Source organism: Bubalus kerabau, chromosome 4 (genome assembly GCF_029407905.1).
Source record: "Bubalus kerabau isolate K-KA32 ecotype Philippines breed swamp buffalo chromosome 4, PCC_UOA_SB_1v2, whole genome shotgun sequence".
NCBI classification, from domain to species: Eukaryota; Metazoa; Chordata; class Mammalia; order Artiodactyla; family Bovidae; genus Bubalus; species Bubalus kerabau.
Genome location: NC_073627.1, coordinates 172,028,368 through 172,053,715, shown reverse-complemented (window position 1 = coordinate 172,053,715; position 25,348 = coordinate 172,028,368). Strand labels below are relative to the sequence as shown.

Here is a 25,348-nt window from a genome sequence, read left to right as displayed (position 1 = left end):
GAGTAAATTCCGGGAGTTGGTGATGGACATGGAGGCCTGGCGTGCTGCAGTCCATGGGGTCACAAAGAGTTGGACATGACTGAATGACTGGACTGAACTGAACTGAACTGATGACAAAGCTTGTATGAATTTTGCAGTGATATCATACACAAGGGTCTATTCCATAGGGTAGAGCTCATTACTGGGCAGAATACAAAGGTATGCATTTTCACTTCATGGGGCTGATGGAACAAATTACCACAAACTAGGTGGCTTAAAACAACAGAAACGTATTGTCTCAGTGATGTTGAGCATCTTTTTATGTGTTTGTTAGCCATCTGTATGTCTTCTTTGGAAAAATGTCTGCTTAGTTCTTTGGCCCATTTTTTGGATTGGGTGCTTATTTTTCTGGTATTGAGCTGCATGAGCTGCTTGTATATTTGAGATTAATTCTTTGTCAGTTGCTTTGTTTGCTATTGTTTTCTCCCATTCTGAAGGATGTCTTTTCACCCTATTTATAGTTTCCTTAGTGGTGCAAGAGCTTTTAAGTTTAATTAGGTCCCATTTGTTTATTTTTGCTTTTATGCAAATTTTGCCTTGGAGTAGAGAATGAAGCAGGGCAAAGGCTAATAGAGTTCTGCCAAGAGAACGCACTGGTCATAGCAACACCCTCTTCCAGCAACACAAGAGAAGACTACACATGGACATCACCAGATGGTCAACACTGAAATCAGATGGATTATATTCTTTGCAGACAAAGATGGAAAAGCTCTATACAGTCAGCAAAAACAAGACTGGGAGCTGGCTGTGACTCAGATCATGAACTCCTTATTGCCAAATTCAGACTGAAATTGAAGAAAGTGGGGAAAACCACTAGACCATTCAGGTATGACCTAAATCAAATCCCTTATGACTATACAGTGGAAGTGAGAAATAGATTTAATCTTAAGAAATTTTAGATTTCTTAAGTAAGAAATAGATCTGATAGACAGAGTGCCTGATGAACTATGGATAGAGGTTCATGACATTGTACAGGAGACAGGGATCAAGACCATTCCCATAGAAAAGAAATGCAAAAAAGCAAAATGGTTGTCTGAGCAGGCCTTACAAATAGCTGTGAAAAGAAGAGAAGCAAAAAACAAAGGAGAAAAGGAAAGATATACCCATTTGAATGCAGAGTTCCAAAGAATAGCAAGGAGAGATAAGCAAGCCTTCTTCAGTGATCAATGCAAAGAAATAGAGAAAATCAATGGAATGGGAAAGACTAGAGATCTCTTCAAGAAAATTAGAGATACCAAGGGACCATTTCATGCAAAGATGGGCTCAATAAAGGACAGAAATGGTATGGACCTAACAGAAGCAGAAGATATTAAGAAGAGGTGGCAAGAATACACAGAAGAACTGTACAAAAAAGATCTTCATGATCCAGATAATCACGATGGTGTGATCACTCACCTAGAGCCAGACATCCTGGAATGTGAAGTCAAGTGGGCCTTAGAAAGCATCACTATGAACAAAGCTAGTGGAGGTGATGGAATTCCAGTTGAGCTATTCCAAATCCTGGAAGATGATGTTGTGAAAGTGCTGCACTCAATATGCCAGCAAATTTGGAAAACTCAGCAGTGGCCCAGGACTGGATAAAGTCAGTTTTCATTCCAATCCCAAAGAAAAGCAATGCCGAAGAATGCTCAAACTACCACACAATTGGACTCATCTCACACGCTAGTAAATTAATGCTTAAAATTCTCCAAGCCAGGCTTCAGCAATATGTGAACTGTGAACTTCCAGAAGTTCAAGCTGGTTTTAGAAAAGGCAGAGGAACCAGAGACCAAATTGCCAACATCCGATGGATCATTGAAAAAGCAAGAGAGTTCCAGAAAAACATCTATTTCTGCTTTATTGACTATGCCAAAGCCTTTGGCTGTGTGGATCACAGCAAACTGTGGAAAATTCTTCAAGAGATGGGAATACCAGACCACCTGACCTGCCTCTTGAGAAACCTGTATGCAGGTCAGGAAGCAACAGTTAGAACTGAACATGGAACAACAGACTGGTTCCAAATAGGAAAAGGAGTACCTCAAGGCTGTATATTATCACCCTGCTTGTTTAACTTATATACAGAGTACATCATGAGAAATGCTGGGCTGGAGGAAGCACAAGCTGGATTCAAGATTGCCAGGAGAAATATCAATAACCTCAGATATGCAGATGACACCAGCCTTATGGCAGAAAGTGAAGAAGAACTAAAGAGCCTCTTGATGAAAGTGAAAGAGGAGCGTGAAAAAGTTGGCTTAAAGCTCAACATTCAGAAAACTAAGATCATGGCATCTGGTCCCATCACTTCATGGCAAATAGATTGGGAAACAGTGGAAACAGTGGCTGAATTTATTTTTTGGGCTCCAAAATCACTGCAGATGGTGATTGCAGCCATGAAATTAAAAGACGCTTACTCCTTGGAAGAAAAATTATGGCCAACCTAGATAGCATATTCAAAAGCAGAAACATCACTTTGCCAACAAAGGTCCATCTAGTCAAGGCTATGGTTTTTCCAGTGGTCATGTATGGATTTGAGAGTTGTACTGTGAAGAAAGCTGAGCACCGAAGAATTGATGCTTTTGAACTGTGGTGTTGGAGAAGACACTTGAGAGTTCCTTGGACTGCAAGGAGATCCAACCCGTCCATCCTAAAGGAAATAATTCCTAAATATTCATTGGAAGGACTGATGCTGATGCTGAAACTCCAATACTTTGGCCACCTGATAGGAAGAGCTGACTCATTTGAAAAGACCCCGATGCTGGGAAAGATTGAGGGCAGGAGGAGAAGGGGACAACAGAGGAGGAGATGGTTGGATGACATCACTGACTCAATGGACATGGATTTGGGTGGACTCCGGTAGTTGGTGATGGACAGGGAGGCCTGGCATGCTGCAGTCCATGGGGTTGCAAAGAGTCGGACATGACTGAGTGACTGAACTGAACTGAACTGACTCTGGGAGGTGGGTCATATAGGATTTTGCTGTGATTTATGTCAAAGAGTGTTTTGTCTATGTTTATCCTAGGAGTTTTATAGTTTCTGGTCTTACATTTAGATTTTTAATCCATTTTGAGTTTATTTTTGTGTAAGGTGTTAGAAAGTGTTCTAGTTTCATTCTTTTACAAGTGGTTGACAGTTTTCTCAGCACCACTTGTTGAAGAGATTGTCTTTTCTCCATTGTATATTCTTGCCTCCTTTGTCAAAGGTAAGGTATCCATAGGTGTGTGGATTTATCTCTGGGCTTTCTATTTTGTTCCATTGATCTATGTTTCTGTCTTTGTGCCAGTACCATACTGTCTTGATGACTGTAGCTTTGTAGTATAATCTGAAGTCAGGCAGGTTGATTCCTCCAGTTCCATTCTTCTTTCTCAAGATTGCTTTGGCTATTTGAGATTTTTTTGTATTTCCATACAAATTATGAAATTATTTGTTCATTTCTGTGAAAAATACCATTGGTAGCTTGATAGGGATTGTATTGAATCAGTAGATTTCTTTGGGTAATATACTCATTTTCACTATATTGATTCTTCCAATCCATGAACATGGTATGTTTCCTCATCTATTTGTGTAATCTTTGATTTCTTTCATCAGTGTTTTATAATTTTCTATATATAGGTCTCTTGTTTCTTTAGGCAGATTTATTCCTAAGTATTTTATTCTTTTCATTGCAATGGTGAATGGAATTGTTTCTTTAATTTCCCTTTCTATTTTCTCATTGTTAGTGTATAGGAATGCAAGGGATTTTGCCAGGGTCCAGCCCTGGTTGGATCCAGGGATTCCCTCAGGATGATGGCGTCGGCGATTAAGGTATAGCAAAGGCTGAGAGATTTATTAGATGTTCAATAATAACTGGTTTATGCGGGAAATCAATAAAGTTCGTGACACCAAACTTGCTCTGACCACGGAGGCCGCAGGCGCCCTCTCGAATAGCGGAAGGTGCCCCACCTTAGGCACCTTCTCGAGTGGGTCTTAGAAGCCCAGGCAAATAAGTGGTCGCAGAGGACCTCCACGCTCCAGATGGAACTTCAGCCATAAATTGAGAAAAGGAATGACATGGGGAGACCAAGCTTCGGTGAGCAAGGCCCGTAGCTTTATTTTCAACAGGGGCTTTTATACCCTAAGTTGCACATAGAGGATAATAGGGGATGTGAAATAATGCAAAGTCAGCAGTCTTTGATACTTATGGAAACCAGGGTTTCTTTCCTGCAAATTTATCGTATACAAATGGTTTAGGTGATTTACATCATCTTCTGGCCAGAAGGCCTATTAACATTTTATGACTCTTGACAAAGGTTTGTCAACAGTAAGACTTACTTTCTCTAAGAGTAATTATTTTAAGGTTTGGCGCCATCCTCCGAAGGTGTTAGATAAAGTTGCATTCCTATAGGGCAGAGGTGCGGTGGGTTTACAACAAAGGAAAGAATTTATTACCTTAAGGGTCTAAAGTTGCTAGCACCAAGGCCACTACTTATTTTTTCTACATACCAACTATATTAATTAATACACATTCAAGGATACAATACAGGGGATGTGGAAACTTGGCAGCAAGCATTGGTTCATCAATGAAATCTTTTACTAGTTTTATTCTGAAAGTTTCTAACTCTCTGAGAGACTCTAAGCTATTTAAATATCTTTTTTTTTTTTTTTTTTTTTTTTTTTTTTTTTTTAATTTTATTTTATTTTTAAACTTTACATAACTGTACTAGATTTGCCAAGTATCAAAATGAATCCGCCACAGGCATACATGTGTTCCCCATCCTGAACCCTCCTCCCTCCTCCCTCCCCACTCCATCCCTCTGGGTCGTCCCAGTGCACCAGCCCCAAGCATCCAGTATCGTGCATCGAACCTGGACTGGCAACTCATTTCATACATGATATTTACATGTTTCAATGCCATTCTCCCAAATCTTCCCACCCTCTCCCTCTCCCACAGAGTCCATAAGACTGTTCTATACATCAGTGTCTCTTTTGCTGTCTCGTACACAGGGTTATTGTTACCATCTTTCTAAATTCCATATATATGCGTTAGTATACTGTATTGGTGTTTTTCTTTCTGGCTTACTTCACTCTGTATAATAGGCTCCAGTTTCATCCACCTCATTAGAACTGATTCAAATGTATTCTTTTTAATGGCTGAATAATACTCCATTGTGTATATGTACCACAGCTTTCTTATCCATTCATCTGCTGATGGACATCTAGGTTGCTTCCATGTCCTGGCTATTATAAACAGTGCTGCGATGAACATTGGGGTACTCGTGTCTCTTTCCCTTCTGGTTTTCTCAGTGTGTATGCCCAGCAGTGGGATTGCTGGATCATAAGGCATGTCTATTTCCAGTTTTTTAAGGAATCTCCACACTGTTCTCCATAGTGGCTGTACTAGTTTGCATTCCCACCAACAGTGTAAGAGGGTTCCCTTTTCTCCACACCCTCTCCAGCATTTATTACTTGTAGACTTTTGGATTGCAGCCATTCTGACTGGTGTGAAATGGTACCTCATCGTGGTTTTGATTTGCATTTCTCTGATAATGAGTGATGTTGAGCATCTTTTCATGTGTTTGTTAGCCATCTTTATGTCTTCTTTGGAGAAATGTCTATTTAGTTCTTTGGCCCATTTTTTGATTGGGTCATTTATTTTTCTGGAGTTGAGCTGTAGGAGTTGCTTGTATATTCTCGAGATTAGTTGTTTGTCAGTTGCTTCATTTGCTATTATCTTCTCCCATTCTGAAGGCTGTCTTTTCACCTTGCTAATAGTTTCCTTTGATGTGCAGAAGCTTTTAAGGTTAATTAGGTCCCATTTGTTTATTTTTGCTTTTATTTCCAATATTCTGGGAGGTGGGTCATAGAGGATCCTGCTGTGATGTATGTCAGAGAGTGTTTTGCCTATGTTCTCCTCTAGGAGTTTTATAGTTTCTGGTCTTACGTTTAGATCTTTAATCCATTTTGAGTTTATTTTTGTGTATGGTGTTAGAAAGTGTTCTAGTTTCATTCTTTTACAAGTGGTTGACCAGAGTTCCCAGCACCACTTGTTAAAGAGATTGTCTTTAATCCATTGTATATTCTTGCCTCCTTTGTCGAAGATAAGGTGTCCATATGTGCGTGGATTTATCTCTGGGCTTTCTATTTTGTTCCATTGATCTATATTTCTGTCTTTGTGCCAGTACCATACTGTCTTGATAACTGTGGCTTTGTAGTAGAGCCTGAAGTCAGGTAGGTTGATTCCTCCAGTTCCATTCTTCTTTCTCAAGATCGCTTTGGCTATTCGAGGTTTTTTGTTTTTCCATACAAATTGTGAGATTATTTGTTCTAGCTCTGTGAAGAATGCTGTTGGTAGCTTGATAGGGATTGCATTGAATCTATAGATTGCTTTGGGTAGTATACTCATTTTCACTACATTGATTCTTCCAATCCATGAACATGGTATATTTCTCCATCTGTTAGTGTCCTCTTTGATTTCTTTCACCAGTGTTTTATAGTTTTCTATATATAGGTCTTTAGATTCTTTAGGTAGATTTATCCGCAAATCAATCAATGTAATACACCACATTAACAAATTGAAAAATAAAAACCATATGATTATCTCAATAGATGCAGAGAAAGCCTTTGACAAAATTCAACATCCATTTATGATCAAAACTCTCCAGAAAGCAGGAATAGAAGGAACATACCTCAACATAATAAAAGCTATATATGACAAACCCACAGCAAACATTATCCTCAATGGTGAAAAATTGAAAGCATTTCCTCTAAAGTCAGGAACAAGACAAGGGTGCCCACTTTCACCATTACTATTCAACATAGTTTTGGAAGTTTTGGCCACAGCAATCAGAGCAGAAAAAGAAATAAAAGGAATCCAAATTGGAAAAGAAGAAGTAAAGCTCTCACTGTTTGCAGATGACATGATCCTCTACATAGAAAACCCTAAAGACTCCACCAGAAAATTACTAGAACTAATCAATGACTATAGTAAAGTTGCAGGATATAAAATCAACACCCAGAAATCCCTTGCATTCCTATACACTAATAATGAGAAAACAGAAAGAGAAATTAAGGAAACAATTCCATTCACCATTGCAACAGAAAGAATAAAATACTTAGGAATAAATCTACCTAAATATCTTAAGCTTCCCTTGCCTCTCTCTCAAGGCTGAGAGACTGTAAACAATCGTATGTATAGCTGTAGGAATCCAGGTAAACTTGTCAGGCGAGTTAGAGAGCTATCTAAGGGGTTTGGATTTAAACACTCCTAATGCCCAGGAACTTATTAACTGGAGCTGTAAGTTAACTCTTTATCAGAGAGAGCGAGATGGTGGTGGGGGACAGCCCCCAGTAAAGTCAGAGGTAAGAGCACAAAGCAGTAAAGTAGGCAGACTCTGGTTTTTGGGGGTAGATGCTCGAGAATATCCAGGGGGACTCCTGAGGCTCCATCCCGCCTTTGCGTATGCCGAGCCTCCTTCCTCATGACCTTTGCCACAGGTGGAGCTCCTCATGCTGGCCCCCGGCAGGATTTCTCTGTGTTAATTTTGTATCCTGCAACTTTACTATATTCATTGATTAGCTCTAGTAATTTTCTTGTCGTGTCTTTAGGGTTTTCTATGTAAAGGATCATGTCATCTGCAAACAGTGAGAGTTTTACTTCTTTTCCAATCTGGATTCCTTTTATTTCCTTTTCTTCTCTGATTGCTGTGGCTAAAACTTCCAAAACTATATTAAATAGTAGTGGTGAGAGTGGGCACTCTTGTCTTGTTCCTGACTTTAGGGGAAATGCTTTCAATTTTTCACCATTGAGGATAATGTTTGCTGTGGGTTTATCATATATGGCTTTTTATTATGTTGAGGTATTTCCTTCTATGCCTGCTTTCTGGAGAGCATAAATGTCATAAATATGTGTTGAATTTTGTTAAAGGCTTTCTCTGCATCTACTGAGATAATCGTATGGTTTTTATCTTTCAGTTTGTTAATGTGGTGTTTCACATTGATTGATTTGTGAATATTGAAGAATCCTTGCATCCCTGGGATAAAGCCCACTTGATCATGATGTATGATCTTTTTAATATGGTGTTGCATTCTGTTTGCTAGAATTTTGTTGAAGATTTTTGCATCTATGTTCATTAGTGATATTGGCCTGTAGTTTTCTTTTTTTGTGGCATCTTTGTCTGGTTTTGGTATTAGGGTGATGGTGGCCTCATGGAATGAGTTTGGGAGTTTACCTTCCTCTGCAATTTTCTGGAAGAGTTTGAGTAGGATAGGTGTTATCCTATCCTACTAAATTTTTGGTAGAATTCACCTGTGAAGCCATCTGGTCCTGGGCTTTTGTTTGTTGAAAGATTTTTTATGACAGTTTCAATTTCTGTGCTTGTGATGGGTCTGTTAAGATTTTCTATTTCTTCCTGGTTCAGTTTTGGAAAGTTATACTTTTCTAAGAATTTGTCCATTTCTTCCAAGGTTTCCATTTTATTGGCATATAGTTGCTGATAATAGTCTCTTATGATCCTTTTTGTTTCTGTGTTGTCTGTTGTGATTTCTCCATTTTCATTTCTAATTTTGTTGATATGATTCTTCCTTTTTTTCTTGATGAGTCTGGCTAATGGTTTGTCTATTTTATTTATTTTCTCAAAGAACTAGCTTTTAGTTTTGTTGATTTTTGCTATAGTCTCCTTTGTTTCTTTTTCACTTATTTCTGCTCTAATTTTTATGATTTACTTCCTTCTACTAACCCTGGAGTTCTTCATTTCTTCTCTTTCTAGTTGCTTTAGGTGTAAACTTAGGTTGTTTATTTGATTTTTCTCTTGTTTCTTGAGGTAAGCTTGTATTGCTATGAACCTTCCCCTAGCACTACTTTTACTGAATCCCGTAGGGTTTGGGTTGTTGTGTTTTCATTTTCACTAGTTTCTGTGCATATTTTGATTTCCTCCATTATTTGTTGGTTATTCAGAAGTGTGTTGTTTAGCCTCCATATGTTTGTATTTTTAACAAATTTTTTTCCTGTAGTTGACATCAAATTTTACAGCATTGTGATCAGAAAAGATGCTTGAAATGACTTCAGTTTTTTTGAATTTACCAAGGCTAGATTTATGGCCCAGGATGTGATCTATCCTGGAGAATGTTCCATGTGCACTTGCAAAAAAGGTGAAATTCATCGTTTTGGGGTGAAATGTCCTTATAGATATCAGTTAGGTCTAACTGGTCCATTGTATCATTTAAAGTTTCTGTTTCTTTGTTAATTTTCTGTTTAGTTGATCTATCCATAGGTGTGAGTGGGGTATTAATGTCTCCCACTATTATTGTGTTACCATTAATTTCCTCCTTCATACTTGTTAGCATTTGCCTTATGTATTGAGGTACTCTTATGTTTGGTGCATATATATTTATAATTGTTATAGCTGCTTCTTGGATTGATCCTTTGATCATTATGTAGTGTCCTTCTTTGTCTCTTTTTACAGTCTTTATTTCAAAGTCTATTTTATCTGATATAAGTATTGCTACTCTTGCTGTCTTTTGGTCTCCATTTTCATGAAATATCTTTTCCAGCCCTTCACTTTCAGTCTGTATGTGTCTCTTGGTTTGAGGTGGGTCTCTTGTAGACAGCATATATAGGGGTCTTGTTTTTGTATCCATTCAGCCAGTCTTTGTCTTTTGGTTGGGGCATCCAAGCCATTTACATTTAAGGTAATTATTGATAAGTATGATCCCATTGCCATTTACTTTGTTGTTTTGGGTTTGAGTTTATAAACCTTTTCTGTGTTTCCTGTCTAGAGAAAATCCTTCAGCATTTATTGAAGAGCTGGTTTGGTGGTGCTGAATTCTCTGAGTTTTTGCTTGTCTGTAAAGCTTTTGATTTTGCCTTCATATTTGAATGAGATCCTTGCTGGATATAGTAATCTGGGTTGTAGGTTTTTCTCTTTCATCACTTTAAGTATGTCCTGCCATTCCCTTCTGGCCTGAAGAGTTTCTATTGAAAGATCAGCTTTTATCCTTATGGGGATCCCCTTGTGTGTTATTTGTTGCTTTTCCCTTGCTGCTTTTAGTATTTGCTCTTGTGTTTGATCTTCATTAGTTTGATTAATATGTGTGGGGGTGTTTCACCTTGGGTTTATCCTGTTTGGGACTCTGAGTTTCTTGAACTTGGGTGGCTGTTTCCTTCCACATTTTAGGGATGTTTTCAATTATTATCTCCTCAAGTATTTTCTCATGCCCTTTCTTTTTGTCTTCTTATTCTGGGACTCCTATGATTTGAATGTTGGGGCGTTTAACATTGTCCCAGAGGTCTCTGAGGTTGTCCTCATTTCTTTTAATTTTTTTTTCTTTTTCCCTCTCTGCTTCATTTGTTTCCACCATTCTATCTTCCACCTCACTCATCCTATCTTCTTCCTCAGTTATTCTACTGTTGATTCCCTCCAGAGTGCTTTTGATCTCATTTATTACATAACTCATTATTGATTGACTCTTCTCTATTTCTTCTAGGTCCTTGTTAAACATTTCTTGCATCTTCTCAATCCTTGTCTTGAGTCTATTATCTGTAACTCCATTTTGTTTTCAAGATTTTAGATCATCTGAACTATCATTATATTGAATCCTTTTTCAGGTAGACTCCCTATTGCCTCCTCTTTTGTTTGGTTTGGTGGGCATTTATCATGTTTCTTTACCTGCTGAATATTTTTCTGCCATTTCATTTTGTTTAGATTGCTGTTTGGGGTGCCCTTTCTGTAGGCTGAAAGTTCATGGTTCCTCTTTATTGTGGAGCCTGCTCCCTGTGGGTGGGATTGGACTAGTGGATTGTCAAGGTTTCCTGGCTAGGGGAGCTTGCATCTGTGTTCTGGTGGGTGGAACTGGATCTCTTCTCTCTGGAGTGCAATGAAGTGTCCAGTAGTGAGTTTTGGGGGTGTCTGTGGGTTTGGCATGGCTTTGGGCAGCCTGTCTTTTAATGCTCAGGGCTGTGTTCCTGCTTTGCTGGAGAATTAGCATGGTATGTCTTGCTCTGGAACTTGTTAGCTCTTGGGTGGAGCTTGGTTTCAGCGTAGGTATGAAGGCTTTTAGGTCTGCTCTTGTCTACTAATGCTTCCTGGAATCAGGAGTTCTCTGATGTTATCAAGTTTTGGAGTTAAGTCTCCTGCCACTAGCTTTCAGTCTTATTCTTACAGTAGCCTCAAGACTTCTCCATCCACACAGCACAGATGATAAAACATCTATGTTAATGGTGAAACAATTCTCCACAGCGAGGGACACCCAGAGAGGTTCACAGAGTTACATGGAGAAGAGAAGAGGGAGCAGGGAGATAGAGGGGACCAGGAGGAGAAGAGGGGGAGTCAAAAGGGGAGAGAGCAATCTAGCCAGTAATCAATTCCCTAAGTGCTCTCCACAGTCTGGAACACCCAGATTGATTCACAGAGTTACAAAGAGAAGAGAAGAGGGAGAAGGGAGATAGAGGGGACCAGGAGAAAAAGAGGGAGAGTCAAAAGGGGAGACCAGTCTAGCCAGTAATCAATTCCCTAAGTGTTCTCCACAGCCCAGAACACCCAGAGAGATTCACAGAGTTAAGTAGAGAAGAGATGGGGGAGGGAGAAGATAGAGGTGACCTGGCAGGGGAAAAGGGAGAATCAAAAGGCAAAAAAGCAATCAAGCCAGTAATTACACCCCTCCCTAAGTGAAAATGGTACTGAAGATTGGATTCTTAAAGGTACAAAATTGATAACAAATACCAGAAAGCAAAGATTAAAAATCTAGAATAGAAGTTAGACTCTCAAAAAATATATATTAAAAACACAAAACAATCACAAAAATTATAAAAAAATATATATATGAAATTTGCTTTAAAAATAGGGTATTTATTTTTTGCAAAGTAATAGTAGCTTATAAAAATGAAAATCAAAGGAGTAATAAAGAACTCAAATTTTAAAAAATTATAAAGTGATAATAGTAAAAATATATCTAGGAGTTTCTCTGGACCTGTTGTGGGCAGTGTGGGGTCAGTTCAGTTTCAAATAGTTCCTTGTTTCAGCTTGTACTCATTCTCAAGGTCTATAGGCCCCCTCCAGTGCTTAGTCAATGTTAACTACAGATTTTAATCTGTTGTGCCTGTCACTTCGAGTGGTTCCCTCTTTGTTTATTTTGGCTTTCTCTGTTCGCAAATCTCTTCAGTGTCTAATTTCCACTCTGACACAAGGGGGTGAAGGTGGTCATTTGTTTATTTATTGTGTTATTGTGTTGTGGGGAGGGAGGGAAACAGATCCTGCCGGCATGTGTGGGGAGTGCTTGCAGTGTATGGGCCACACTGGGTTTGCCTCACCTTAAGGTGGCGTGTGCTTCCTGGGTCTACACTGCTCAGGCTCCAGGGTGCTCAGCAGGGGCACTGTCCAAAGCAGTTTCATGCACTTCCCAGGTCTAAGCTGCTCAGGTTCTTGGGTACTCCGCAAAGACAGACTCAGTTGGGCATGCGTTTTTGTGCCCTTCCCGGGTCTGAGCAGCTCAGGCGACCTGGTGTTCGGCGAGCACACTATCCCAGGTGGGCACTTTCCCAGGTGGACCGTGCGTCTTCGGCCACTCAGTTTCCCCGGCGCGCCGCCAGAGCACCGAGTCAGGTATGCTGTGTGTCTCCTCTGGGGAGCTGATCTCGGGCTGCGACCCTCCTGGCAGATGTCAACCGTCTAGGATCCCAGGAAGACATGGTTAGCAACTGGGAGCCTGCTCACAGTTTGGTGGAGGATGCTGTCTCTGGGGCCGAGATTGGAGCAGCCCCTTGCTTTCTGGCTCTGGCTGTCCCATGCCTGCCTCTCTGCCTCCAGTGTGGAGGGAGGGGCCTGTACACTGCGGGCTAGCTCTCCTTTATTCGCCCAACCCTTTGTTCTGTGAGTGGGCCAGTCTGAGTGTTAGAGTCTTTTGCAGGAAAGTTCTCTGCTGGTGGCAGATGCAAGCATCTGGGCTATTTCTCCGCTGGCAGTTGCGGTTAGGCACGTATTCTGTGGGTTGTGTTTTTTTTTTAACTCCCGATTATATTGCCCTCTGAGATTCCAAAACTCCCCACAGACCCGCCTGTGAGAGGGTTTCTTACTGTTTGGAAACTTCTCCTCCTTCACGACTCCCTCCCCACGACGACGGGTCTCCGTCCCTAACTCTTTTGTCTTTTATATTTTATTCTACTTCCTTTCAAAAGAATGGGCTGCCTTTCTGGGTGCCTGGTATCCTCCACCAGCATTATAGAAGTTGTTTTGTGGAACTTGCTCAGCATTCAAATGATCTTTTGATGAATTTGTGGGGGAGAATGTGGTCTCCCTGTTTTATTCTTCTGCCTTCTTGGGACCGCCCCCTGTCCCCTCCCTCTTGAACCTCTTCCACCCTTTCCCACCCTCCTAAGTTGCTACAGAGCCTGGTTTGAGTTCCCTGGATCATGCAGCAAAATTCCCACTGGCTATCTATTTTACATATGGTAGTGCATATGTGTCCATGCTTCTCTCTCCATCTCACCCTCTCCTTCCTCTCCCCACACTGTTGCCCATAAGTGTGTTTTCTATGTCTGCATCTCCATTGCTGTCCTGAAAACAGGTTCATCAATACCATCTTTCTAGATTCCACATATATGCATTAATATATGATATTTGTTTTTCTCTTTCTGACTTACTTCACTCTGTATAACAGGCTGTAGGTTCGTCCACCTCATTAGAACTGACTCAAATGCATTCCATTTTATGACTAAGTAGTATTCTATTGTATATATGTACCACAGCTTCTTTATCCATTCATTTGTCAATGGACATCTAGTTTTCTTCCATAGCTAATAGTCTTAGCTATTGTAAACAGTGCTGCAATGACTATTGGAGTACATGTGTCTTTTTCAGTTTTGGTTTCCTCAGGGTATATGCCTAGAAGTGGTATTGCTGGGTTATTGGGTGGTTTTATTCCTAGTTTTTAAAGGAATCTCCATATGGTTTTCCATAGTGGCAGTATCAATTTACATTCCCTCCAGCAGTGCAAGAGGGTTTTTAAAAATGTTTTTTTCATTCATCAGCATATAAATCAGCAGTTGTATCATCTTACATTCCACCAGCAATGTACAAGAATTCTGGTTGTTCCAGATTCTTCCAGAATGTGATATTGTCAGGTTTTTTTTCTGCCTTTCTTTTTTTTCTATTCTGGTTAGTGTATAGAGATACCGCATTGTTGTTTTAATTAGATAATATAAATAATGTATCCAAATATCACTTAAATTTGTCCCTCTCCAAACGAGTAGTAATATCATTTGGGGTTAAATAATTTGGGGGCCAGACTTTGATATCTTGTTGCTGAAAGTGTAAATTTGTTCAGGCTCTTTGAAGGGCAATTATCTATTCAATAGATCATCACTTGCTGTCTGTCTACTATGCCAGGCACTGCCCTAGGTGATGAGTATAATAGTGAGTAAGACAAGTCCTGCCTTCATGGGAAAGACAAATTATAAAAAAAGTAAATAAATGCAAGATCTTATATACCATTATCAGGGCTAAGAAGAAAATAAATAGGGGGCCACAGAGTGAAGAACAGGGATCAGTATACCTAGATGGCAGGGTCATAGAAGGCTCTTCAGAGAGGTGATATCTAAGCAATCTGGATACGTATCTAAAGGTCAGACGTGCTTACCTCTTGGCCAAGAACCCCCCCTTTGAGGAATCCAGAGTACAGAAGTGCACACACGCAAATATACACGTGAGAACATGGACCAGTGCCGTCTCTCTTGCCCCATCCCCTGCACTGTAGCTCACAGCAGCCTGTGTGATCTTTGGGAAACTCAAATCTGATCATGTTCTCTACCCAGCTTAAAACCCTTCGATTACTTGCACTTTGGACAAAGTCCATACTCCTTACCTTATAAATCCCATAATAATATGACCATTCCCCGTTTACAGCATAACTCTATTTCATACCATCCTCGCCCTGCTCCTAATGATCCAGCTCCCTGGTCTATTTTCTGTTCTTCACGTGAGCTAAGCCTTTGCTCAGATCATTCCCTCTGTCTGAAAGCTCTTGCCTGGAGCCTTCCTGTGGTTGGCACATTCTCATCCTTGGGTCTCAGCTCAGGGCTTACTTCCTAAGAGTAGCTTCCTGACCACATAGATGGCTTGTGTTCTGTCAAGTTGGTTGAAGTGGGAACTGTTTCCCAGCATTGCTTTCCCTGTATGATTCCATTTAGAGTTAGCCATAAGAGGAACATGCGTGAAATTTGGAAGGTGGAAGTAAAGTAATGGCCATTGCTCTCTGAAGGTCGTTGTATCAGATGTGGTGATGGACAGATGGATATAGAGGTACCCAGCAGATTCCAGCTGGTAGTCAATCTCCCTACCCTTACCCCACCGTGTCTGGCTCTTCTTTCTGACTCCTGGCCCTGCCAACAGCCTCAGGCTCACCCACAGCAAAGGCAGGGGCGCAAGGCAAGGATTCCACACCACATGGGCCCCAGGAAGCTGAGGCTTGTGAAAGCTGGTCAGCGCAGCTGGTAAAACAGGGAAATGAAATGAATTCAGAGGCTTCCTGCTGGTTGTGCTTCTTGGCCTCCAACATACTGGGCAAGGTGGCTGTGATGATGTCCATCTGGAGGAGAAAAAAGACTGGGCACTCGCAAATTATCCAATTTGAACCACCTGAAGAAGAATATATTAATAATTTTTACCTATTATTTTCAGTATGTATTTTTCTGAGATCTTTGGCTGTTTTTTCTCTTTTCAGAAAAGTTGGTAAAGTGTTCAATTGAGAGGATGCTTGCTGAAAGATTTTTAAAAATATAACTAATGATGATCCAGTGCCCTGAAGTGATTTGTCACTAATGTGATTTAGGCCACTATGCATCTCCAAATGGAGAAGGCAATGGCACCCCACTCCAGTACTCTTGCCTGGAAAATCCCATGGATGGAGGAGCCTGGTAGGCTGCAGTCCATGGGGTCGCAAAGAGTGACATGACTCAGCGACTTCACTTTCACTTTTCACTCTCATGCATTGGAGAAGGAAATGGCAACCCACTCCAGTATTCTTGCCTGGAGAATCCCAGGGACAGGGGAGCCTGGTGGGCTGCCGTCTATGGGGTCGCACAGAGTCGGACACGACTGAAGCGACTTAGTAGCAGCAGCAGCAGCAGCATCTCCAAAATCACTCTAGGAGTGGATCGTGTTTTATTCTCACATGCTTTTGGCTTGTTCTCATAAATTAAAAAAAAAAAAGAAGCAACTTTTGCATGAAACATCCAAAGAAGGATTTTTGACACATCACATAGCCAGAATCTTACCATTCCTTTATTCTTTATTTGCCATGTGTTGATTTAGCTCCTGTTCTGTGCCAGGCGCCATTACACCTGCTCTGTGCCCCAACAGCGGGCATTAAGGACACAGCACGGAACAAGCAGACAGAATCCCCGTACTGTGCGAGTTTATAATCTATCCAGAGAGACAGACAGTAAGCAAACAAGTGAAACAAATATATAATAAAATTGCGGGGACTATGTGCTGTGGAGGAACTAAGCAGGCTAGACAGTGACTTTGGGAAGAACAAGCCTTGCCATGATGTAGGACAAATGTGTTCTAGAAGGGATAGCAGTTGCAAAGGTCATGGGATGGAAACAAGCTTGACATGTTCAGGAAACAGCAGAAAGCCCAGTGAAAGAAGGAGCCCGCTAGGACATGAGGTTGGGCTTGGAGAGGTCAACACTGGAAGCAGTTTGGCTGGTTTTCTAGGGGTGATGGAAAGGTGGAGATTTTCAGCAGTAAAGTGATCTCATGTCCATTTTTGTAAGTTTGCTCTGGAAGTTGTGTAGAAAAATAGGTTACATTTGTGAATGGAAACCAACAAGATGAAGATTAGAGCCAATAGCCATTGCTATAGTTCTAAAATTTGTTAAAATAACAGACTTTCCAATTTTTAAATGGCATCATAATGTGTACCACTTCTGTACTCTGCGGATTCTTCAGGTAGTAGTTGCATATTATATTTACATGTGTACACATGACAAAAATAAGCATTCAATACTCCTGGCCTGAGAAACCTCACAATGCACAGAAGAGAGGGAGCAGGAAGAGGCTGCTCCCGTGGGCAGGGAGCAGCCAGCCAGGCTGTACAATACAGGTCAGGCCTCTGACTGGCCACTAGAGGGCAACCTTGCCACACTTTTGGGCTCTAGTCCGCTGTCTTCCTCTTTGCCAACTTTGGCTTCAACTCTCCCAAGTTGATGGGAAATGTAGCTATGAATTCTTCCCCTTTCATCTCTGGATGAGCTGGAACAGATCCAAACATGGGCAGTTACAGGGATCTTGGAGAGGCTGCTGTCCTTGCAGGTGCACAGGAACAGGTCTTTCCAAGGCCACCTGTTATCTTCAAGATAGTAAATCACTCACACTTTTCTTTGGTCCTCGTTTTGCTTGACTTTTCATCAGCATTTGATCTGCCCCCCCCACCTTTATTTTTGCATATACTAAATTAAAATTTTATTGAATGAAAGACTCTCTCCAAAACTCATGATTGAATAGACTACACCACATGCAGTTAGACTGAACAGAACAGCCATTTAACGAGGGCTGTCCCACAAACTGGCACATCTCACTGTACAAAACTGTTTCTATACCTGTTTTATAATAAAGTGTATGGTATTAGATTTGTAAATAACATATTTGAAGACACTGGTAGATTAAAGCATACACTAAAAAATCTATTCCCTATATGCTATGCAAATCTATTTCAATTTATTTTTGCATTATAAATAAATCTAAATGCCAACATCAAAACTAATGGTCATCCCACAGAATTGGCTCTCAAACTCAGAATGCAAGTTTTGAATTTATATATATATTAAGTGAATAAAGTAGGGCAAAAAACAAGAAATAATCAGTCATTGCCAAATTCATATAGGCATACTTAATAGTCTAGGTTTAAGCATTTTTTAGGCATGTATATCTATTCTATATAATAGGTTGCACCTGCTAATCCCAGACTAATAATCCCCCCCACCCCTGGCCCTTGGCAATCACAAGTCTGTTCCCTGTGTCTGTGAGTCTGTTTCAATTTCATGGATAAGTTCACCTGTGTCCTATTTTAGATTCCGCACGTAAGTGATGTCATACAGTATTTGTCTTTCTGATTACTTCCCTTAGTATGATAATCTCTAAGTCCATCTATGTTGCTGCAGATGGCATTGTTTCGTTCTTTTTTATAGTGTAGTATTCCATGGTATATATGTGCCGCATCTTCTTTATCCATGCATCTGTTGATGGACATATAGGTTGTTTCTGTGTCTTGGCTATTGTGAATAACGCTGCAATGAACATAGGAGTGCATGTATCTTTTTGATAAAATTCTGTAATTTATGATCAATAATTACATGTCAGAAAATGAAAATCATTGATGTCAGCAGTCGTAACACTACTATTCAGTGGAACCATAAGAGACTGCAATTATTAACTATCTTTTAACCTATAAAGTGAAAATTTTACATGGTTTAACTCCATACATGTCGTGTTCGCCACAGTTGTCCCCTGAATATATGATCCAGTGCATTTGGTATAGGTTTCTGAGTAAGCTGGAGAAAGCTGTAGATACTAACAACAAACAAAATTGTCCAACTTCACACTGAATTAATTAAAGTTGAAAAATTATTTCCTTAAGAAAAGACATTTGAAAAAAAAGAAAAAGCATTGAACTGATGAGCAGATTTTAACTGTTCAACTGTGCTATCATGGCTCTTACCAATACATTACAACAAGCAACTTTCTAAGTGAATGCAGCTAAATACTTATATTTTTCTCGTTTAGTGCTTCTGGAGGAAAATAACCAACAGGGCCAGTGGCGCAATGGATAACACGCCTACTGCAGATCAGAAGATTCCAGGTTACTCTCCTGGCTGACTTGAGGTTACCCCTCCCTGCTCTAGTGGGGAGGTAAGGTGGTGTGTTATTTACAACCCCCCTGAGACTCTCTTACTGGCTTCCCTGGTGGCTCAGATGGTAAAGCGTCTGCCTGCCATGTGGGAGACCTGGGTTCGATCCCTGGGTCAGGAAGATCCCCTGGTGAAGAAAGTGGCAACCCACTCCAGTACTCTTGCCTGTAAAATCCCATAGTCAGAGGAGCCTGGTAGTCCATGGGGTCTCAAAGAGTCGGACACAACTGAGCAACTTCACATGATTCACATGGAGGAAAATGAAATCCGTCCTCTTCTGCCCCCTGTTGGGCACTTCATTTTCCTGCTTTGCCAGTTTTTAAAAGAATCTCAGTGGTCTTATGAAGACTTTGCTTTTCCAAAAGGAAAAATATTTGGTTCCTTGACTTAAAGGACTTGCTCCTTTTCAGGATGCCAGACCAACGGTGAATTGGGAAAACTAGAGTTGGTGTAAAAGTGTATAAATTTCATACCTGTTGTGCAGTAAACCCAGGAGGAAACAGACCATCAGGAATCAGCTGTTCCTCTTTGGAGCTCAAGTCAGTGTCTGGTGGGAGAGAGTGAGACAATTACTTAATGCAAGGCCACAAGCAAAAGAATAAAAAGAAGAGATGTGTGTTTGGAATGGATTCATTCAGAATGTAACCAGCAGTCCCTGAGCTTTCTCCTGGAACACTGGTGTTGCCTTATGTCATAAGCTTGGGTATTTTTCCCTCTTGATGGTAAGACCTTGTCTTCAACTTCCCTGCTATTCTCTGCACTGGGTTGAGACACTCAGCAAAGACTAGTTGGTTCCCAATAAGGGTGCCTTGGAACAATCTCTGTCCCCAGAAAATAGACGTGCCAGTGAGGCTGGCAAGAGCAAAAACAAAGCTGTTCTTCAGACAAGAGCATGTCAACAAAATGAGGCTGTGTTTCTGACATGGAATAGTCTGGGGAATTGCTAAAATGTTTGGAAATAAAATGTACTTTTTGTTTGGTGGCTCAGATGGTAAAGAATCTGCCTGCAGTGCAGGAGACCTGGGTTCAATCACTGGGGTAGGAAGATCCCCTGGAGAAGGAAATGGCACTCCAGTATTCTTGCCTGGAGAATTCCATGGACAGAGGAGCCTGGCGGGCTACAGTCCATAGGGTAGCAAAGAGTGGACGCACTTGAATAACAGCACTTTTACTTTCTCTAGAGATGGTTCAGTATTTCCCAGTGGGGGCGCTGTTGATGCTGGATGAAACAGTTCCATATTGTAGGGAACATGCTTGCGTGTGTGCTGCGTCCTAAGTGGCTTCAGTCATGTCCAACTCTTTGCAACCGTATTGTGTATGGTCTGCCAGGCTCCTCTATCCATCGGATTCTCCAGGCAAGAATAATATAGTGGGTTGCCGTACCCTCCTCCAGGGGATCTTTCCAATCCAGGGACCAAAGCTGGGCCTCTTATGTCTCCTGCTTTGGTAGGCAGGTTCTTTAGAACTGGCACCACCTGGGGAGTCCTGGATCCTAAGCACCAAATGTCAGTAATACTTTCCAGTTACTGTAAAAATAAAAAATGCTGTATCCCTTTGCCCATTTCCAAAATCACTCCTGGGACTAGTGCTGGCCTTAGTTAAGAACCATTAAATCCTCTCATTTTTATCAGTTGAGGCCTAGAGAAGGGAAGGAACTTGCCTAAATTACAGACAAGACATATAGAACACAATCAGAGGAGATTTATTGAAAATCAATTACCCAAAGCTCAGGCATTCTACCAGAACCTGGCTGGGGCTGGGGACAACAGAGAGAACACTATAAAAACAAAACGTGATCTCTCTTCACAAAAGAGAAGAGAAAGAGAGTGAAAGAACTGATATTTATTGGGAACCTATTGCATTCTATATTTACATTGTCTCTGCAACAACTCTGAGGAAACAGAGGTTAAGCGTGGAGGCATAATTTGAACTTGGGTTTTCCTGACTCCAAGATCATTATCTTTTCACAATTACCTTTCCAATGTATGTGTAACCATAAAAACCAGTGTTTTAAAAAATTATCCAGAAATTGAAAAAAGGTAAAAGATAACCGTGTGTTCTTTCAAAGTCATACAAGACAACTACCTAATAAGCCCTCCTGGGGTCCTCTGGTTCTCTTGGCAGATGTGACTGTGCTTAATTTACTATTTACTGTTGTTTACAGGCCAGCAGCAGCAGCAGCAGCAACAGGCCAGACTCTATGAATTTAGAGATTAATTAGTGTAAAATTGTTGCTGCTGCTGCTAAGTCGCTTCAGTCGTACCCGACTCTGTGCGACCCCATAGACAGCAGCCCACCAGGCTTCCCCGTCCCTGGGATTCTCCAGGCAAGAACACTGGAGTGGGTTGCCATTTCCTTCTCCAAAGCATGAGAGTGAAAAGTGAAAGTGAAATCGCTTCAGTCATGTCCAACTCTTAGCGACACTATGGACTGTAGCCCGCCAGGCTCCTCTGTCCATGGGATTCCCCGGGCAAGAGTACTGGAGTGGGTTGCTGTTTCCTTCTCCAGGGATCTTCCCAGCCCAGGGACTGAATCCAGGTCTCTTCTGCCTCCTGCATTGACAGGCGGGTTCCGACCACTAGCACCACCTGTGCTAGGGAACATGCAAAGGCTGAGAAGAATGAGCCCTGGGGAGTCAAAGGAAGCCTTGAATTCTTGGCCTTGGAGGAAGGATAATATTTGAAAAGGCAGAGGAGGGAGGGCTTTCTAGAGGGGAGTGCAGCATGAAGAAAAGAAGGAAAGAGTCAAGGGTTTTTGTAGAGGCTACAGTTAAAGGAGAGGCACCTAGTTTGGTCTTTTTCCTCAGGTCACACTCCTGACCTTATAGGATCCAGAATGTGAAGATTAAAAAGAAATAGACCATTGTAGAAGCTCAGTAAGGACAGGGATTTCAGCTATTTTTGTCAACAGTGTACTCTCAGAGCTTGGACATATTAAGTCAACAGTGACTGTTTGTTGACTGACTAAGTTGATCAAAAGAAAAGAATATGATTAGCTTCAATTAATTGACCACTTACTATGTGCCAGGCATTATGCCAGGCTCTTTTTAAATTTTTAAAAATGTTCTATTGAAGTACTGTTGATGTAATTACAGTTCATTTCAGGTGTACAACAAAGTCATTCAGTTATACATACACATATATCTATACTTTTTCAGATTCTTTTCCCATATAGTTTATTACAGAATACTGAGTAGCATTCCCTGTGCTACAGAATAGGTCCTTGTTGATTATCTGTTTTATATGTAGTAGTGTGTATATGTTAATCCCACTTCCTAATTTATCCCTCTTCCCCACTTTTCCCCTTTCTTAACCATAAATTTGTTTTCTAAGGCTGTGAGTCTGCTTCTGTTTTATAAATAAGTTCAGTTGTATCATTTTTTTAGATCCCACATGGAAATGATATCATATGATGGTTATCTTTCTCTTTCTGACTTGCTTCACTTAGTATGATAATCTCTAGGTCCATCTATGTTCCTACAGATGGCATCATTTTATTCTTTTTTTATGGCTGAGTAATATTCCATTGTATATATGGACCACAGCTTTTTTTATCCATTCATCTGTAGATGGAAATTTAGGTTGTTTCCATGTCCTGGCAATTGTAAATAGTGATGCAGTGAACATTAGATGCATGTAGCTTTTCAGATTATGGTTTTGGTTTTCTCTGGATATATGCCCAGGAGTGGGATTAACGGATCATATGGTAGCTCTATTTTTTATATTTTAAAGAACCTCCATACTGTTCTCTTTAGTGCCTGTACCAATTTACATTACCACAAGAGTGTAGGCAGGTTCCATTTTCTCCACACCCTCGCCAGCATTTGTTATTTGTAAATTTTTGGTGATGGCCATTCTGACTGGTGTGAGGTGATACTTCATTGTAGTTTTGATTTGCCTTTCTCTAGTAATTAGCAATATTAATCTTTTCACGTGCCTGTTGGCTATCTGTATATCTTCTTTGGAAAATGTCTATTTAGACCTTCTGCGTATGTTCTTTATTAGGTTGCTCGCTTTTTTTATATTGAGCTACATGAGCTATTTGTATATTTGAGAGAGTAATCTCTTGTTGATCCCATGGTTTGCAAATATCTTCTCCCCTTCTGTGGGTTGTCTTTTCATTTTGCTTATAGTTTCCTTTGCTGTGCAAAAGATTTAATGCTTAATTAGGTCCCATTTGTTTATTTTTGTTTTTATTTTCATTACTCTAGAAAGTGGATCAAAAAAGGTATTGATGCAATCTATGTCAAAGGGTGCTCTGCTTTTCCTCTAAGAGTTTTATAGTATCCAGTCTTACATCTAGGTCTTTAATCCATTTTGAGTTTATTTTTGTGTATAGTGTTAAAGAGTGTTCTTATTTCATTCTTTTACATGTAGCTGTCTACATGCCAAGCTCTTTACATAAATAATTTCTTCAGATCCTTACAATGATGATATGAAACAGATTTTCATGTTTTCAAATTAGGTCTGGCCTATGGCAAAATTGTTACATGAATGATTTTTATCTTCAGAACTCCTTGACCCTTTCCCGAAGAATTCATAATCCAAGATTTATGATTATTCTTCCCACTGCCCAAACTGTCTTCCTCCCATCCGAAGCCTGGTGGTGTCAGTATCAATGGAATAAACTGGTCCCATGATCTGTCTACAGTGTGGGAGACCTGGGTTCCATCCCTGGGTCGGGAAGATCTGCTGGAGAAGGAAATGGCCATCCATTCTAGTACTATTGCCTGGAAAATCCCATGGACAGAGGAGCCTGGTAGGCTACAGTCCATGGGGTCACAAAGAGTCGGACACGACTGAGCGACTTCACTTTCCTATGATATGCTTAAGAGAGTCCCAGATGGATTGCCGGTAACCTGGGCCCACGTGCAGTAAGTACTTGCTGAATTTTGATAATCTGATAATGAAATCTTGATAATTTTGAATCTGGAGGCCACAATCACTGGTATCCTTGGTTTTCTTACCCACAGGGAGCCCTCATGTTGTGCTAGAAATTTCAAACTAGGAGGGAAGGAAAGGGTTTCTGCCTCCACCCCTGCCCCATGTGGGAAGAAAACTCCGGATCCCTTTTGCAGGGACTACCTCTTTCTGGATATTAGGATGGTGTGTCAGACATAGAGATACATCGCTCAGATTCCCTCTTCAAGAAAGCTCATTGTGCAGCTGTGAGGAGGGGGGTTAACCCACAGCTTCCACTGTTACCTGGTTCCGATTGGCCTCAACTCTTGAGCTGAGATGGAGGTCTTCTCGGGCTGGCCCCATCCAGTGGCTGTGCAAGACTGTGACACGAGGTCCCATCCTTTTCTGCCTGACACAGACCTCTTCTCACACGCTCAGAGCTCCCTGCTGGGCTGACAGAGACTTTGTCAGATCATGTCATGGTCTGGCAGCTCCCCTGCCCTAATCCCATTTCCTTCTTTTTCCTTTCACAAGTGTTAATCCCAGTAAGCCTTTTACACTCCTAAATCTGCCTCAGCATCTGTTTTTTGGAGGGCCCAGAAGACACAGATGGGATGCTGTTAACCCCAAGAAACCTTTCATCAGTGAAGGGAGTGGCTATTTTAAAACTGGATTTGAGCTATTACCAGCAGAATATATAATTACCCTGGATGCTCGAGTCCGAGGAGTACTTCCAGTCTGGCACATGAATCAAATAAGCATTACTTCTTGCTGTTCCTTTCGGCACTGTGTCTTGCTATTATATAACATGACTTGAATGTTTCTATTGTCTGTCTCAATGAGTGATTTGTTCAATTAATTAAGAGTGTGACTGAGGACAAGGTCACTATGTCCATTTCCAGGCTGCTGGTTAGTTTCAGTCAAGTTGCCTGTTATGGATGGACTGTTATCTGGTCATATGTGGACTCCGTAAACCCCTTACCCATGCTGAATCATGACTTAGGCTAGTCATTTCTCAACCTCCTAGTAGACCGTCACCCTTCCCGAGAGTCACTTATAAAAAGCTCTGTATTTTAGCGTTGGGTGAGGAAGTCTTAATGTGGTTTGGTGACCAGTACTTGTGGCCACAAATGGAAGGGCATAGTTTTTGCCTTTTGGGGTATGGAAGCATCCCCTAATTCCTTGTTAGAAATGCTTGTGTTTACACTCAGTCACTCAGTCATGTCTGACTGTTTGCAACCCAATGGACTATAGTCCACCAGGCTCCTCTGTCCATGGAATTCTCCAGGCAAGAATACTGGAGTGGGTTGCCATGCCCTCCTCCAGGGGATTTTCCTGACCCAGAGGATGAACCTGTGTCTCCTGCACTGGCAAGTAGATTCTTTACCCCTGAGCACCTGGGAAGCCCCATTAGATGAGCAGTACCCCTCATATTATCCATTTACCCATCAAATATTTGTTGACCGAGAGGGCTGCTACTTGCCTTTCACTTGATCTGACCCTCAGCTATGTCCCTAGTGTCACATTTGGGGGAAATCTACGTGCAACTTCT

At 41.0% G+C, this 25,348-nt stretch overlaps 1 protein-coding gene and 1 long non-coding RNA gene across 3 annotated transcripts in view; one reads left to right on the top strand and one right to left on the bottom strand.

Annotated features, from left to right (window-relative positions):
* Window positions 1-7,264: 7,264 nt before the first annotated feature.
* The window catches only part of LOC129650664 (major allergen Equ c 1-like), a 31,588-nt gene continuing 13,504 nt past the window's right edge, over window positions 7,265-25,348 (top strand). The window contains exons 1-2 of one of the 2 annotated variants that reach the window (XM_055579354.1): window positions 7,265-7,353; window positions 23,546-23,768. In XM_055579354.1, coding sequence (XP_055435329.1) covers window positions 23,719-23,768 — 50 coding nt within the window. In that variant the 5' untranslated portion in view covers window positions 7,265-7,353; window positions 23,546-23,718. Of the gene's footprint in view, window positions 7,354-23,180; window positions 23,769-25,348 lie in introns of those variants that run through there. The other variant, XM_055579355.1, reaches the window with a different exon arrangement.
* Window positions 16,248-24,293, bottom strand: LOC129650665 (uncharacterized). Its single transcript, XR_008713922.1, has 3 exons — window positions 24,100-24,293; window positions 19,369-19,442; window positions 16,248-16,768 (listed from the first exon to the last, which is right to left on the bottom strand). It is a non-coding gene; the product is annotated as an uncharacterized LOC129650665 (long non-coding RNA).